Below are 15,307 nucleotides of genomic sequence, written 5' to 3'. Positions count from 1 at the left end.
TGTGTCAAAAGTGACTGTTTCACCCGACTGGTTTTACGCTCAGTAAATGTTTACTTGGGTCACTTTTGGGGACATCACATAGATATACATTCATATCCTGAAGACTAGCCTTAACCTTAACCACTGATCCAAAAAATCACCTTTTCCCAAATTGGGGACACACAGCTTTTGTCCCCAATTTCACAAGCCGTCCCCAATTAACTGGTCTCTGAAATATGTCCCCGAAGGTAGCTTAAGTCAGGAACACACACACACACACACACACACACACACACACACACACACACACACACACACACACACACACACAACACACACAGTTTTGGTGATTTTGGTCGGGTTGATGGACAAGTGGAATTTTACTAACAATAAGCCATCACGATAAACAGTATCCCAAGGATTAACCTCCATGTTGGACGAGTCTCATAATTTGAGAACAATGCCGACGTTCAGGGAAAAGCAAATGCGTGGAGGTCGGCTGGTGGATTGACCTTTAGTGTAGAGGGTTTGTCTTTCATGCAGGAGACTGGACTTTGTGTCCTTTAACAGACCTGAAATCAATGTTCACTTTTCAATAAACCGTAACAACAATTTTCTATTCATAATTTAACCATAGTTTACTGTCTCAAATGCAGCTGCCATGTGCACATAATGTTAGAAGGGAGAACACTGACATTGGACATTAAAAAAATAGAAAGAATAAGAAATCTCACTGAAATGAAACAAAAGTTTTGCAGATACGTCCAGTATTGACATTCTAAAAAATAAAAATGCCGGTTTTGTGAGTGTGTTTCTCTGTTGGAGATTCACAACAGATTTGTGAATGGGAGCTGTGATGTGAATGATGTGTTGGACTATTTCTAGTGAGGCAACATCTTTTATAGGCAAATTAACTTTAACATTTTATTGTTTGTGTGTTCTGTTTTGAAAACAAATAATAAAATCCAAAAAAAAGTGGAGGGGGTTGGACAAAATAACAGAAACTCCTAATCCTACAGTCCGTCATAAACCTAATTCAGGACAGTCACAGTCCAGTATCGGGGTTATGATGCACTTCTGGGTGTTTCAGTCACTCAAACCAAACTCAGTACGGGATCGGCAGGTTTCTTAACGGCTTTGCAGCCAGGAAAGAATGCGTCGGTTCGGAGTAAAGTAACAAACAACACAGTTAACCCCGACCAAGAAAGGTTTACTCCATTAAATCTGCCATCTGAATTTCTGTTCATTCAGTGTTTCTCACCAAAACACTTGTGTGACCTTGAGCTTTAAAAAACACGTCAAATGCATTTCCTCCATCATAAAACACTTGAAAATACGATATTGTTTGTTTCCGTCCATATATACTTGCTGACAGTCATCTTTTTTACTGTATTGGTTTGTGCATTACTGACATTAGTGGAATAGTGTGAAAGCATTTGCAGGAATATACACGTATTGGGTCCCCCACTAATAAAAGAAGAAACAGCTCAATAGCGCTCCTAGTGGTCAAAAAACACCACATCTTACCTTTTAAAGTCAATACAAATGAGTCATGTAAAATCAAAGATCGTGCTTCTTTAAATGTACTTTAATGGAAGAGACCTTTAAGAGTGATTCACTTTTTTCCTATTTTACACCTCCCTACATTGTCATTTCCCAATTTAAACATTGCTAATAAGATAGTCTTGCGTGTGATGAATTAGTTTTTTCATCATTCTTCCTATGAAAAACGTTATTAAACCCCGAGGGAATATCTCAGTACTGTGATTTGGTGATCCTTCAGTAAAGATTAGTTTGGAGAAAATCATCACTGGCAGTTTTTTTTGACTCTGTCAGAGGATCTGGATCATAGTTGGTTAAGTCGGCGTCGGTTCTCTCTCTCTCTTCTCATGATGTTTGCTTGTAACAAGGTTATACATTTCTATTTTTATCAAATTGTTATCACACTTACACTTTCCTACTTAGCTCATGTGTGAGTTTCATGGGATTGAGATCAGGTTCATTAATTGGTTGTTCTCAGGTAATATTCACAACATCAGCTGAAAGATATATTTGTTTATACACAGCTGCTGTATTCAGATCAGCTACATCGTGGAACTTTGAGACTTGTGAGGTAAATATTTTATGTGAATCCGATAAATTCCTAAAGTTCCAACTGAGAACAATAAACTTAAAAGTTTGTCATGAATACACACCTTCACAACAAGCTCTATCTAAAACATCCAGATAACTGCTTAGCCATCACTAAACACATACAGATTACCTCGACTGTCAATGACAAGATGTGTAAAAATACTGTGCAATGTATGTGTGTGTCTACTAATGCCTGAATGTGAAAAGAGATCTTCTTTGATCACTAAAAAAGACACTTTAAGAATTTATATATAATTTATACGGAGGCCCCGAAGTCCCAAAATAAATGTTTCTTTTATAATGTTAAGAAAACAATTATCTTTCAGGGCGTCTGGGCCTCTGTAAATTCAAGGTAATAAAAATGTGATAAATACATATGTAAAAGAAAGGTTGTGTAGCTTGTGCTTGTGGAGATATAAATATTAAATAAAATGTTTGTTTATGGCTGAATTCTAAAAAACGGTTGAAACAATACGTACAATTTTCAAAAGTTATTTTAGGACTCAATAATAAAAGATTCTGACAAACGGGCAAAACAGCATCCTTGAGAACTTTGTTATGGAGGACCAAACCTGACTATTACAAAAAATAGATTTTTTTAAATGTGATAACTGAATCATAACACTAACAGTAAAAAGAGCTACCAGCGCCCCCCGGAGGTAACAGTGCTCATTACAGTCTCAATGTGACTAATGTATAGTCTGTCCTCTGGGTGGCGCTACAGCAAAGTTCATTTAATTCATTTAAATGTAAAGGAGGAGAAGGAATGAGATAAGGACATTTCATTACAGTATTTTTTTTTTGTCTGTGTGTGTGTGTGCTTGTGTATATCTTGTGAAATTCTGTCCTGATGGTGGCGACTAGAGGAAAGGTCAGAGAAGTCACCATCTCAAAATGCTCAGCTGATTTCATAAAGAAGAAAAAAAAAAAAAAAAATCATTAAATTTTGCATTTATTTTTTCATGTTTTTGTGGGTAATTAATTAATTATTTTCTTGATTTCTTGATTTTTCTTTACCCATTTATACTTTTCAGTTCAGTTCTACGTGTATGTGACCATTTCAGTTATTCATGCACTCATTTATTTATTTACTAATAAATCAGATTTGGTCCTCCGTACTTGGTGACTGCTGTTTACAGGCTGGACGTCATAACATCACCACTGATATTTCACGTTACCTGCAGCGTCCTGAAACGTTTGCACAAATCCGTTTGTTATTTTTTAGTATTATTTCAGTCTAGCTCTCTTTATTTTCGTGCCACCGCTAGACTCGGAGCGAGCTCTCGGCCGACAGCCATCGAGGACTGCCATTCTCTTTTTTACTCCTCTCCAGTTCTTTTCCCCCTCCCTCCCCCCCTCCACATAACTACTGATGCCTTTGCCCCCAACCTATCGCTTTAAAAGTACACAGTATTTCGAGTTTGACTCACCTGAGGAGACAGAGAAAAGAGCGAGGGTGCCATTGGGACAACACAAGAAGAAATAAAGTGATGTTTCGGGGTAAGCACAGTTTAGGAATAGTCCTTTACCTCTGTTCTCTCACTCAGTTTCTGTTCCTCCTCTTCCTTTTTCCTTCTGTTCAGACATATTTCCTCCCTTCTTTTCCCTCCGTCGTGTGTCTGTGATTTGTGTGCTTGATGACTTCCATCTCTCTTTTATGTTCCCTGTTTTTGTTTTTGTTTTTGCATCTCCAATGGTAATTTCTTTTCCTTCAGAAATCAAAAAAGCTCAAAGTGTCCAGATGTCCAAGCTCAGACTGTTGTTGTAGACTAGTGAGCTACAGTATGTGCAGTGTTCGTGCTGGTGTGTCCTTTTAAACTGCTTCTATTTTTTTTTTTGTGGGGGAAAATATTTTCATCACCATTTGTCCAGCTAGAGGGATGCTAGTCTGACCAATCTGGCAACCCACACAGCTAACTGTCGATTGGCTCAACTGTCCTGTTAACTTTTTCATAGCTTCTAACTAGTATGTGATAGCCTTAACTGTAGACAGAGTGCCAGATTTTACACCAACACTCCCTCAGCTTCTCTCCCAAGGCTCCACCCCCCTCGCAACCTTTGACCAATCAGCTGACGGCTTTAGATGTGTGAGAGCACCAATCAGCTCTCTCCTGTCTAACGCCTGGTCAGGGAGGGGAAGGAGACGAGGGAAGGAAGCCAAATCAGAGTGTTGGGACGTAGTTGTAGCGAAACATTAAACATTCAAATACATTTATATTTTATAAGGAGTTAAAGAATATGCTAACTTCCCTCCCTCTCTCTGATTGGTCTGTTTGCAGTTGGACGAGGACAGACACCAACCGCGGCCCAATCAGCTGAGGAGGCTGGCCTCCTACGTCTTCTCCTCCTCCACCCTGGAGACGGAGCAGTACCCCCACGGAGGAGGCAGCTTCATCCAGAGGAGCCGCTCGGCCGAGAGCAGCCCCGCCCACATTACTGCCGCCAACGCCTCGGTACGGCGGCGGCACGCCGGCACCCTGCCGACGCCGGGCAGCCCGCGGAGCAGACACTCGGTCCTGAACTCGTCGAGGACGCAGCTGCAGCAGATGTTAGCGAAGCTCATGAACAAAAACAACAACAGCTGAGAGGACTGAGAGACGGACTCAGAACAAACACATAAAACATACACAAACCGATACACATTAATTATACAGATACACGACACACACCTACATACACACACACACACACTCATACACATCAACATGGACAGACTGTATATGCAGAGTCAGTCAAACCAGTTTTGGGGCCCATCTGACTCCCACATACATCCTGGTGTCCCAGCAAATAAACTCTATAAGTCCGCACAAAGTAAAGATCTCCTACTGAGAAACTTTTTTAAGGGCAGTGATAAAAATAAATGAAAAAAAAGGTATTTTATTTCAGTTAAGTGTTTACAAAGACAAGTGACCAAAGAGACACTTTTTAAATAACAATCCCTGGTTCAGTCAAAGCACCCCTGAATCCTTAAATCATATATTAAAGGGCCATTGTGTAGCATTAAGGTGCATCTATTAGCAGAAATGGAAAATAGTTTTCATAACTATGTTTTCATTAGTGTACAATCCCCTGAAACAAAAAAGCATTGTGTTTTTCGTTAGCTTAGAATGAGCCATTCATATCTATATAGGGTCATGTTTCTACAGAAGCCCAGAATGGACAAACCAAACACTGGCTCTACAGGTAGCCTTTCGCGTTTATACCTTACCTAAAGGCCACCGTAGTTCTCCGACACGTTTGTTAAACTGCGGTTACGTGAGCCACAGAGTGCAAAACCGTGGCACTAGATGCAACCAAATCCTACTCACTGTCCTTTTAGTCGTCTTTAGTTTGAAAAGCTGTGAGGATATGTTGGGATTTGTAGTCAAAATCAAGGGGTGCTCCTTTAAAAAACAAGATAAAACAATTACAAAAAGTAAACAAAGCTGTTTTTTAGTAATCTTGCTGGTTTATCGCCCCCTGGTGGCTCTGCATATACAAACACATAAATGAAAGCCACATAATGAACACTGAGAGCCAGATAATAACCACACATGTTAATTTAACACAACAAGCCATATGACACACACAGCAGCACCGCTGTGCTGGTAAACATGTAGTTACACACACACACACACACACACACACACACACACACACACACACACACACACACACACACACACATTCACACTCACGTAGCTCCACCAACTACTTTTTGAGCAGAGGAACAGAAGAAGAGGAGAAAACGGGAAATATATTTTCCATGCAATAAACTCTGAAAAGCCTCTCTGAAAACCTGATGTTGCACACGCGCAGACCTGGCAAACTGGAGGAAAAAATGTGAAACTGAATATCTCCTTGTAGTTCCTGTAAAGAAGAGGAAACAGATGTGAGGCTGCTAACAGACTGTTAAGCTTTACAGTGTTTGTGCATTTTTTTTATTTTAATTTATTTTTTCTGCTAAAAATGAAGGAGCGATCGTCGAGGAATGCAGGTCGTCCCGGCGATCAAGTTTTTGCACCGAGACTCTTGAGTCGGCGTTTCCCGTCCAATCATCGTGTCCACCGAGCAATACACTGACACCGCCTCACCACTCGTCTTCACCGACACAAAACCAGTGATCCAAACGCCTCGCTCTGACTCATTAAATGTTTTGTGTGAAGAGAGAAGTGTGAGTTTTCTCTGTGAAAAGGGTTTCCTGAAAGTGGGATAACTTTGATCTCTAAACTCAGCCTTTAAGACAAGAACTGTTACAGTGCTGGGTCTCTGGGCAGAAGTACGATGGCCTGCAAGTGAAAATATTTCACAGAAAATAAAGAAAACACTGCAACATTTTATAAAAAAAAAAAAAACTAAGCAAGAAGCAAGAGTGAATACACCGTGACATTTCATTAAAACAACAAAATTAAACCCCACAACATTTCACTGAATCTCTCAAATCTCAACAACAATATAGCTGAAAACAAATTAATGGACATCACAATACTAATTTTATATAAATGTTTCACGAAACACTAAAAACAACAAAAACACTACAACTACAAAAAACTAAACAAACTGACACTGACACTATAAACTACACATTATTCAACCCGAGAAATAAAATATTTTTGGAAAACTAATTAACAAACATCTTGTAAATCACAACAAAAAAAAAGAAACTTGTGACAACCTCTCACAATTATTTTGCTGAATGTAGCAATTGCTAATTTTAGTTAGCTTATTTCTGATTTATATTCTGGACTGTTTAAAAAAAGAAAAGAAAAGTCTTTTGATGGCCTTTTTCTGTTGATGGTCACCATATAACAGGAGGAGGCTCGTGGACAGAGATGTCTCTTTGCATTCAAAGCGCCCTGTGTTCAATGTGACACTTTTTTAACAACAGATTTCATGATGTAGGAATGGTCGAGCTGTTAAACATACGGCATCATGTAGAGGGAGACATCACGCTCTATCACCGGCTGTTGTTTGTGCAGAATAGAATAGGTACACAAAGATAACTTTTTTTGTCATCGCGTCAGCTGTGGTTATAATTTCATCTGGAGATTATGACTTAATTATCATTTCATTTTAAGATTACAGAAAAGTATCTGTTGATTGGTCCACCACTTTGGTCCAGAAAGAAATATATCTCACCGTTACCTGGACTGACATGAAATTTACTTCAGATATTCATTTTCCCCAGAGGATGAATCTCTCTGACTTTCGTGATCCTCTAGCGCCAACATGAGGTTGACGTTTGTCTCTTTTAGTGAAATATCTCAACAGCTATTGGGCGGTTTGTGATGAAATGTGGTTCATACATTCATGTCCCCCTTAGGATGAATCGCAAAAAAATTGCTGATCCTTTTGACTTTTCATCTAGCGCCATTATCAGGTCAACATTTTAACGCTTCAAATACTTAATAACTGCAGAACTAATGATATTCAGACTCAGCTGTACTTTGTGTTTAATGCTAATTTACAAATGTTAGCATGCTAACATGCTAAACTACTATGGTGAGCATGCTTAACATTCTACCTGCTAAACATCGGCATGATAGCATTGTCATTGTTAGCATGTTAGCATGCTAATGTAAGCATTTAGCTCAAGCACCTTTGTGCCCGAGCCTCAGAGAGCTGCTGGCTTAACTGCAGACTCTTTACCCAGAGATCACGATTTATAGATCAGCTTATCTATAGATAACAGTTTAGTATTGATCTGATCTTAAAGGTCTTTATCAGGATGAAAAGATTCTCTATTCCCTGTTCCATCCAAGTACATTCAAGCATGGATGGGCTCCTCTGGCGGACAGTCGTGTTAATGTTAAAAGCACTTTAGTGTCTCAAGATAAATAAGTCATAATCTCAAGATAATGAGCTCAGAAATACTTTCTGAAACCCTCAACTGTTTAAAGCTTCAGGAGGTTGTTACGAAGATTTATTGTGTAATCTTCTCACCTGCATCGTTCCACGTTTAGATGTTATGTTTGAGTTCAATCCAGATCTTCCAGAGGACGAGGTAGATCCTGTTTCATTCATAAGGATGGTCAATTAGAAATGCAATCAATAAGATTTTTTTTTTTTTTGTTGCTGCTGGAGATGATACTGTAAGATAACCGTTGACTTAAAGGACCATCAGATCGTAGGTTTAGGCTGTCGTGTTGGTCGCTGTTTGGTGTTTTCTCAGCAGTTGTTGCTGGTTTTTTTAAAGGCTGACTATTTGAGCCAGCTCACCTCCTGAAGCGTTGTAAAGGGGACGCGATGCTCATCAGAAGAGAAGTTTTGTGTGTTTTGTAAATGGCAGCGAGTTCGACCAGAAAAACTTCTGCAGAGGTCTCTGATAGGGTTTATTACTGGTTCCTGACATCTAGCCATGTGTTTGGATCACCGTCATATTTCCATTGTGCTTCCTCTTCCATCACTATTTTCTGACCGCTGGGCTTCACTGTTGCACTTTATCACCAAGTCGATTGGAGAGGGGGGGTCAGGCCGGGCCGAGGGTCTCTCTGTATGGATGCAAAACATAGATGCAATAAGTGAAATGTGGGATGTTATAAGAAAGAAGAGATTTATTTGAATGGACGCTCCAATGGTTCAAACATTATCAAATTCTACCATCCATTTTTTGATTGACTTCCTTCTCACAGGCAGCTATTGGTTACGTAATTTAACTTGCAGAGACTTCAAGCATCCTTGAGCTCACATCGAAGAAGAGTTTTGAAAACTAACTCTGCTCTGAAATGCCCAAAAAAACATGAAGCTAACAAAGAAAAAGGTCAGCTGTGATGGATTAATATGCCTTTAATTACAAGTTGATTTCTACAGGAATAAACAGAAAACAATGGCAGCCTGAGAGGAAGGAAATCAGTCTGATGGAAGATTAAAAAATGATGAGGAGTGTTGATGAGTAATTAATGAGAACAAACTGCAGTTATTCCATATTCGCTCCAGTAGAGCAGGGCTTTCTGATTTCCCAGCGCAATGCGACATTTTCTCCATTTCACAAGCAATGAGACAGAATTAAGTTACAGTCAGTAACATTTGTATCATAAGGGCATGCAAAGTTAATGTAGCCAGAGTCTGGGTCAGGTGTTGACCAATAGGTAGGACGTGTTATTTGTTGGTTTAAACGAAAGTACCTTACCATGTCTCCATTTTTAAAGTTGGTGCTCGTAGATTTCTTAGAAGGACATTGAGAAAAATGGTATTTGTTGGTTTATTGTGTGGGAAGCCTGAGGTGCAACTTTGACGGAGACGTTGATATGATTCTTGGAAATTTTCTTCCAACAAATGAAAAAGCGCCATGCCCCCTAAAAAAACAACCCACTCACAATTCTTGAGCCAGAAAGTGAGTTACCTCCCCTCATCGGGTGTTTCACTTACCTCTGGAGATATTGAGTTTACTGGTGTGGAAGAATACTAGAAAAAACTAAATCAACAGTTTGTTAAAATGTAGCTTCAAAAAGTCTTTCCGGCCTCCAGATTTCATAGGTTTAATTGCCATTTGTTATAACCACTGTATACATAGTAACTGCACACTTTGAATGAAAAAAATGTCTTACAACAACATGAAAAGCCATTAAAACAAAGAACAGGGGGTATTTTTGAATAACATTGGGTTTGAGAAGACTTGTCACATTTAGGCTCTTTCGTCATATTGCAGAAAAAGTCTCCAGTATGTCTAAAACAATATTTTCCACTTTGAATACTGAAGATTCAGTGCTTGTTCCATCTTGATAGAATGAAGCTTTCAGTATAAGATCTACAAACATCGGTGAGGTCCTTCTTGTTTGGTCCCCACCATGTTTCTATCACAACAATGAGCCATTGTGATTGTTTGAAGTGTCGAGCCGTGAAACCCTGTTTAATGTTCGGCTGCTGCTAATGCCATACCAAAGCAGCGCTCTGTGGTTCGTTTGCTTTGAATGTCATGACATTTGGTTTTTTTTCGAATTCTGAAGAGCTGTGTCCTCCTGAACATAAACGTTTTTGGAGCACACTACATGAGACTAGCGAGGACGGCCATTGTGCAGTGAAACGGTTGCTTTCTCAATGCGTTCAAGGGCTACATTATTCAGTAAATATGCACCACTTGCTGTTTCATTGAGCTTGAGGCGTCACCATTCACTCAGCTTGAGCTTGTCCCTCCGTGCTGAGGAGACGACCTCAGTTTGTTTTCATGCTGCTTCGCGCCGACTTCAGGACATCCTGCCCGTTTTATATTTAGCAAAGCGTTACCGTAAAACCACTTAGAGAATGTATGAAGTGGACTAGCTGCTAACTTTATTTTGCACGCCTGCAAAATGATTCACCTACCGTACAAGATTGTCACTGATACATGTCAATGTGTTGTCCCGTGTCACCGTGAGCGCAGTGCCACATTCAGTTAGAGACAGGCGGTAGAACGCTTTGAGTGTGCTTATATGCTGACGACACCCTTAAGAAAAAATAAAAGATCTTCAGCATTAATGACGGTTTGTCGTAAGAAGAGACTGTTTACCGACTGTCGCCACTCTTTGCATGAGATCTGCAGTTTGTACGACACGCACCTCTGACTGTAAAATGACTAAAAACACCACTGTACTGTAATTACAACGAAAACACAGTGAATATACACCTCTGACTGAAAAACGTCTGTGATTCTTTTTTTGTAAATAATTCACACTGCTACTAGAGGGGATACTCACGGATCAGAGATGTGGAGTCCTGAGCTGACTTTAACAAGATGCAGCTGGAGCCTTTCTTATCGTCACATTTTTAATTCTGCAGAGTAGATTGACTGTAGATAGACTGTTTTGTTTGTTAGTTGAAGAAGTCATGCTGCATGATGCTTTTAAAACGTCATGGACATCTCTTAATATTTGGGTGTTTGAGTTGACCGTTCTGGATGGATGAAATGTTTTTTATGTCTAATTTTTGCTGTTTTTGACTTAATTCTCATCGGTCAGGATACTTCTATTAAAAGTCGGCAAATTTTGCAGAGCTATTTTCTTGATTTGTACTGGACTTAAAGCAATTTGGCAGGTCAATGGACCATTACAAAGGTTTAACTTATTTAATTAATCCATTATAGTCTATAAGAATTATGATCAAAACAACAAAAATAAGATTTAGGATTAGGATTTAATGAAGCTCAGAGTTTCATCAAAAGAACATATTGCCAGCCAGCCAAAATATGGCGACCTGTTGTGTTTGCTAACAGGCCTCTTTGGCTGAAAAAAAGTTCAGCGAACTGCTACTCCTCATGATGCTAAAACTGAAAACATATATTTTAGTTTTGTTTCACTTGATTTAAGCAAAGAAATATTAAACTGTAACTTGTAAAGTGATTTCCAGAAAACCAAAAAAGTTCTGATTACAAATTCCTGATATGTAAAAGTGCAGTATTTAGATTTGATGGTAAACAAAAGTACTGCTCAGTGGTCGAACTAAAAGTTACCGCCTAAAAAGTCTAAATTTTTAAGGATTTTATTAATAGCAAAAATCACATTTCCATCACATCAACAATTCTGCGACTTCAGCAACTTTCCTCAAAACTAGATGAGTGCGTATTTACAAGAGTTAAAACTCTCAAGTCCCACAAACATTTTCACCGTCTGCCACAAAACATTTATACCTCATGAATCACACAGTAGAACTATATACATGTATTAAAAAAAAAAACCTCTATTACTCTCCTTCCACACATCCATTTTATTGCATATTTGATATGTTAGTGCTGATCTTTTATGGAATAACAGGGTGATATTGTTCAGATAATGTGTCTGTAGAGAGAACAAACCTGCATTGTGTCTTTAGAAGTGAACTTGAGTCTCCATGTTTGTTTCGTTCAGGCTGTAAGCACCATTCACTAGTTTGTTAATCAACATGAACCTTGTGTGTCACTAATAGTTGATTCTCAAAGGAACATTTGGATATTTTAAGAAATCCTATTCAGTCTGACGTTAGTTGTTTTCCACAGAGAAGATGACAAAGATCTTTCCACTACAGAGACAGGTCCAGGACGTGTTTAGCCTAGCTTAGCACAAAGGCAGGAAGCAGTGGGGAACTGCTAGCTCGGCTACCAGAGAGTTCAGGACTTAAGAAATGCTGTGTTCAGTCACTGCTGCTAGTGGTTGTTAGTTAACAAATAGCTCCAATGCTAACTGCTGCTAAATTGCTGCAAGGCTTCCAGTCTTTGTGCTAAGCTAAGCTAAACACATCCTGGGACTATCTGTGTGCTAGATGAAACTGCGTGTTCAGTACGGTTCTTATGTGACTCTGAGGACGACAAACAGTATTTTATAAAATATCTGAATGTTTCTTCAAATTTTTTTTTGCAATAACAGTAGAGTTTCTGTTGTCCAGGTAAAGAGGACTGAGGAGCTCACAGTGTTAGTTCAGTGTGATGATCCGTGAGTGTCTTTCACTTGTATAATACATGTAAGCCTTTTTCTTTTTTCTATCACTATATGATTGTACAGTACTGCTTGTATAATTTACAGGTGAAGCATGTATTTTAAACTTTTTTGTAAATCCAAATGATAAGTGTACATATATACAGAAATGTAGAAAGTAATTAGGTTTGCAGTTAATCTCTAATAGCATGATAATTAGCGGGGTTTAGTATGTATGTACAGGCTGTATGTTAAATCTTTATGAAGGGAAACACTTGAAAAATCACCTGATATCAGACTGCGTGCTGTCTAAGGATAAACTCTGCAATGCATTTTTTTGTGCCTTTTATATCAATGTATGTAATCTAGACAATCTTGAAAAGCTTGTGTACAACCAAAATGACATTAAAATGGTTTTGGGGGCAAATACATAAGTTCCTGCTGTCTTTTCTTACTGGCAGAGGGTCCTTTAGCGTAAAGCTGCTGCACGTGCAAGACTGTCATTTTAACAGAAACGTGTTTTTGCTGACATCTGCACAACAATGTTGGTAGAATTCAAGTTATGGTCTACAGACTTCTATTTCACTCAAAGTGCAATCTGCAATGGGAATAGAGTATTGAACGTAAACCAGATTACATCAAATTGACTTTATGAACGTCTGAAGTGATTTGTTGAACTTCGTCTCATTGTTTGATTTTAATAAATCATCTGCATCACCGATGTCAGTTTATATAATTTAAAGCTAGATTCCCTGGTTTTGACACAGTGCTCCCAAATATTCTAAAAGTTCCTCTCAGGTCAGTGTTAATGTTTCAAAACTCAACTGTGAACTTAGTTTATAACATCAACCAGCCATCTCCACTGTGACAAAACCAGGAAGTGTGTCTTTAAGCAACAAAATCTATTTATGGTTTGAAGTGAGCCCAATGAAAGATTGGAAGCAACAAATATTCGATAGCAAATGTCGTGGTCATTGAAATAAATATTAAACTCTGATGAAACTGTATCGGAAATTAACATGTATTTGTTAGTATTGATTTTACCATTTTATTGCAGCTGTTTTTTCTTCACGTTTTCTCAGTTACAGATGTGCTGAGACCCTGTTTGTGCGTGTGTGTGTGTGTGTGATTGCGATTCTAAATAAATATGGACACCATAATTTAATTCCACCCGTCATATAAAAGTATATCCGCTCTTAATGAGTGCCTTCTGTTAACTTGGATTGTGATATGTCGGAGCTTTATCAGTAAACTCCTTCCAGGATGTTTTTGTTCCAACGCCATCTTGTTTTGAGTAGATTCAATTGTAATAATAAAGACTATTGTTACTGTTTTTATCTTTCAGGTGATGTCGCCCACGGAGCAGAGCAACCCGTCACCGCCATCCCCTGACTACCGTACAAAGGGCGACGAGAAGGAGCATTTCCACATCCTCCCTCAGCTGCAGGTCAAGAGGGCCGACTTCCTCACCGTCATGCTCACCGGTACTCTGCCTCAGCGCCGGAGCTTTGCCACAGCAGAACAAGAAGAAGTCCAAGAACCTCCGGGGCCGAGGGACGACGACGTCACGAAGAGCGAGTCCAACAGCGAGGCCAGTCAGAAGAGCACCGAACGCAGCCAGGACGCCGCGCCCTCAACACTCATGGCCGAGGACCAGAGGGGCCAGAGGGAGCACGCATCAGCCGCCGATGCAGACCCTGACCTGGAGGACGCCTCCAAGACCCTGGTCCTCTTCTCACCTGGAGACACTCGCAAGTCTCCCTCTGGTGGCGATCACGGTCTAGAGGGAGAGCTGGCCACACCGTGTGCTCTCTTTTCCCGCACCGACCGCCTCCTGGTCGGTGAGGCGATTCAGCCCGAAGCCTCCGAAACCGGCCGCTTGTCCCCCGCTCTCAGGTCGGACCTGAGGCCGTCTACTCCCATCGCTCCCGCATCGCCACCCTTCACCAAAGTCGAGCGCACTTTCATCCACATCGCAGAGACGTCACACCTCAATGTCATGTCTTCCAACGGTCACTCTTCCAGGGACGATCGGGAAGTCTTGGCGGTCATGAAGGCGGCGGCTGTAGAGGACGACACCCATGATCAGGGCGGAGCACCAGAGACCCAAGAGTCTCCAGAGGAGCCAGAACTGCCAGAACAAACCGCGCCCGTTGACAAACACATCAAAACTGAGAATGGTCCGTCACCTGTTCCGGTCCAGTCTCTGGAGCCAGTCCAAGAAACCGTGTCACCAGTTCATGAACACACAGATCTGCCACAGGAGCCTAAGAAACAGCCGTTATCCAGCGAAGAAGTTACAACCGGATCAGAACTACCAGCCACCACGAAACCCAGAATCCGAAGCCGAATCCCGATACTCATCTCTGAAGAGGACTCGGGCTCAGAGCAGTCCTCTTCCATCTCAGCTCGGGCTCGGCTCCAGCAGCGGGCCAGGCAGCTGGACTTGGCCCGCATGCTGGTCCAGAAGCAGCAGGGTCGCTGGATGAGGAGGAGGATGCTGTCGGGGACGTCGTCATCCATGTCATCCGGGGACGAAGAGCGTCGGAGGGTTTCTGAAACTCTGTCCACCGCCGGCTCGGAGGAGGACACGCATACCTCGGACGAGTCCAAGAGGAGCTCCCGTCTCAAACCGACTGAAGAGCAAGGCTCCAAGGAGTGCCGGAGCAGGATCCCCAGGCCTGTCACCCCCATAAAGAGGCCGTCGGCGGGGCTTGCTGCTGCTGCTGCTGCTGCCACTGCCGCTGCCCCTGCCGCTGCTCCTTCTCCTTCTCCTCTCTCCTTGCCGGACTCCAGCACTACCAAAGGAGCATCATCCTCCACCAACGGGTATGACTCTGTTCCTCCTTTTTACT

The 15,307-nt window shown here is 40.9% G+C and overlaps 1 protein-coding gene across 1 annotated transcript in view; it reads left to right on the top strand.

Annotated features, from left to right (window-relative positions):
- Nucleotides 1-15,307, top strand: part of ttbk1a (tau tubulin kinase 1a) — a 56,101-nt gene that overhangs the window by 38,788 nt on the left and 2,006 nt on the right. Inside the window, exon 15 of the mRNA XM_054604061.1 lies at nucleotides 13,798-15,281. Coding sequence (XP_054460036.1) covers nucleotides 13,798-15,281 — 1,484 coding nt within the window. The remainder of the gene's footprint in view (nucleotides 1-13,797; nucleotides 15,282-15,307) is intronic.

The sequence above is a fragment of the Anoplopoma fimbria genome, chromosome 9 (genome assembly GCF_027596085.1).
Source record: "Anoplopoma fimbria isolate UVic2021 breed Golden Eagle Sablefish chromosome 9, Afim_UVic_2022, whole genome shotgun sequence".
Lineage (NCBI taxonomy): Eukaryota > Metazoa > Chordata > Actinopteri > Perciformes > Anoplopomatidae > Anoplopoma > Anoplopoma fimbria.
The sequence above is the reverse complement of the archived record's forward strand: the minus strand, read 5'-3'. Positions and strand labels throughout refer to the sequence as shown.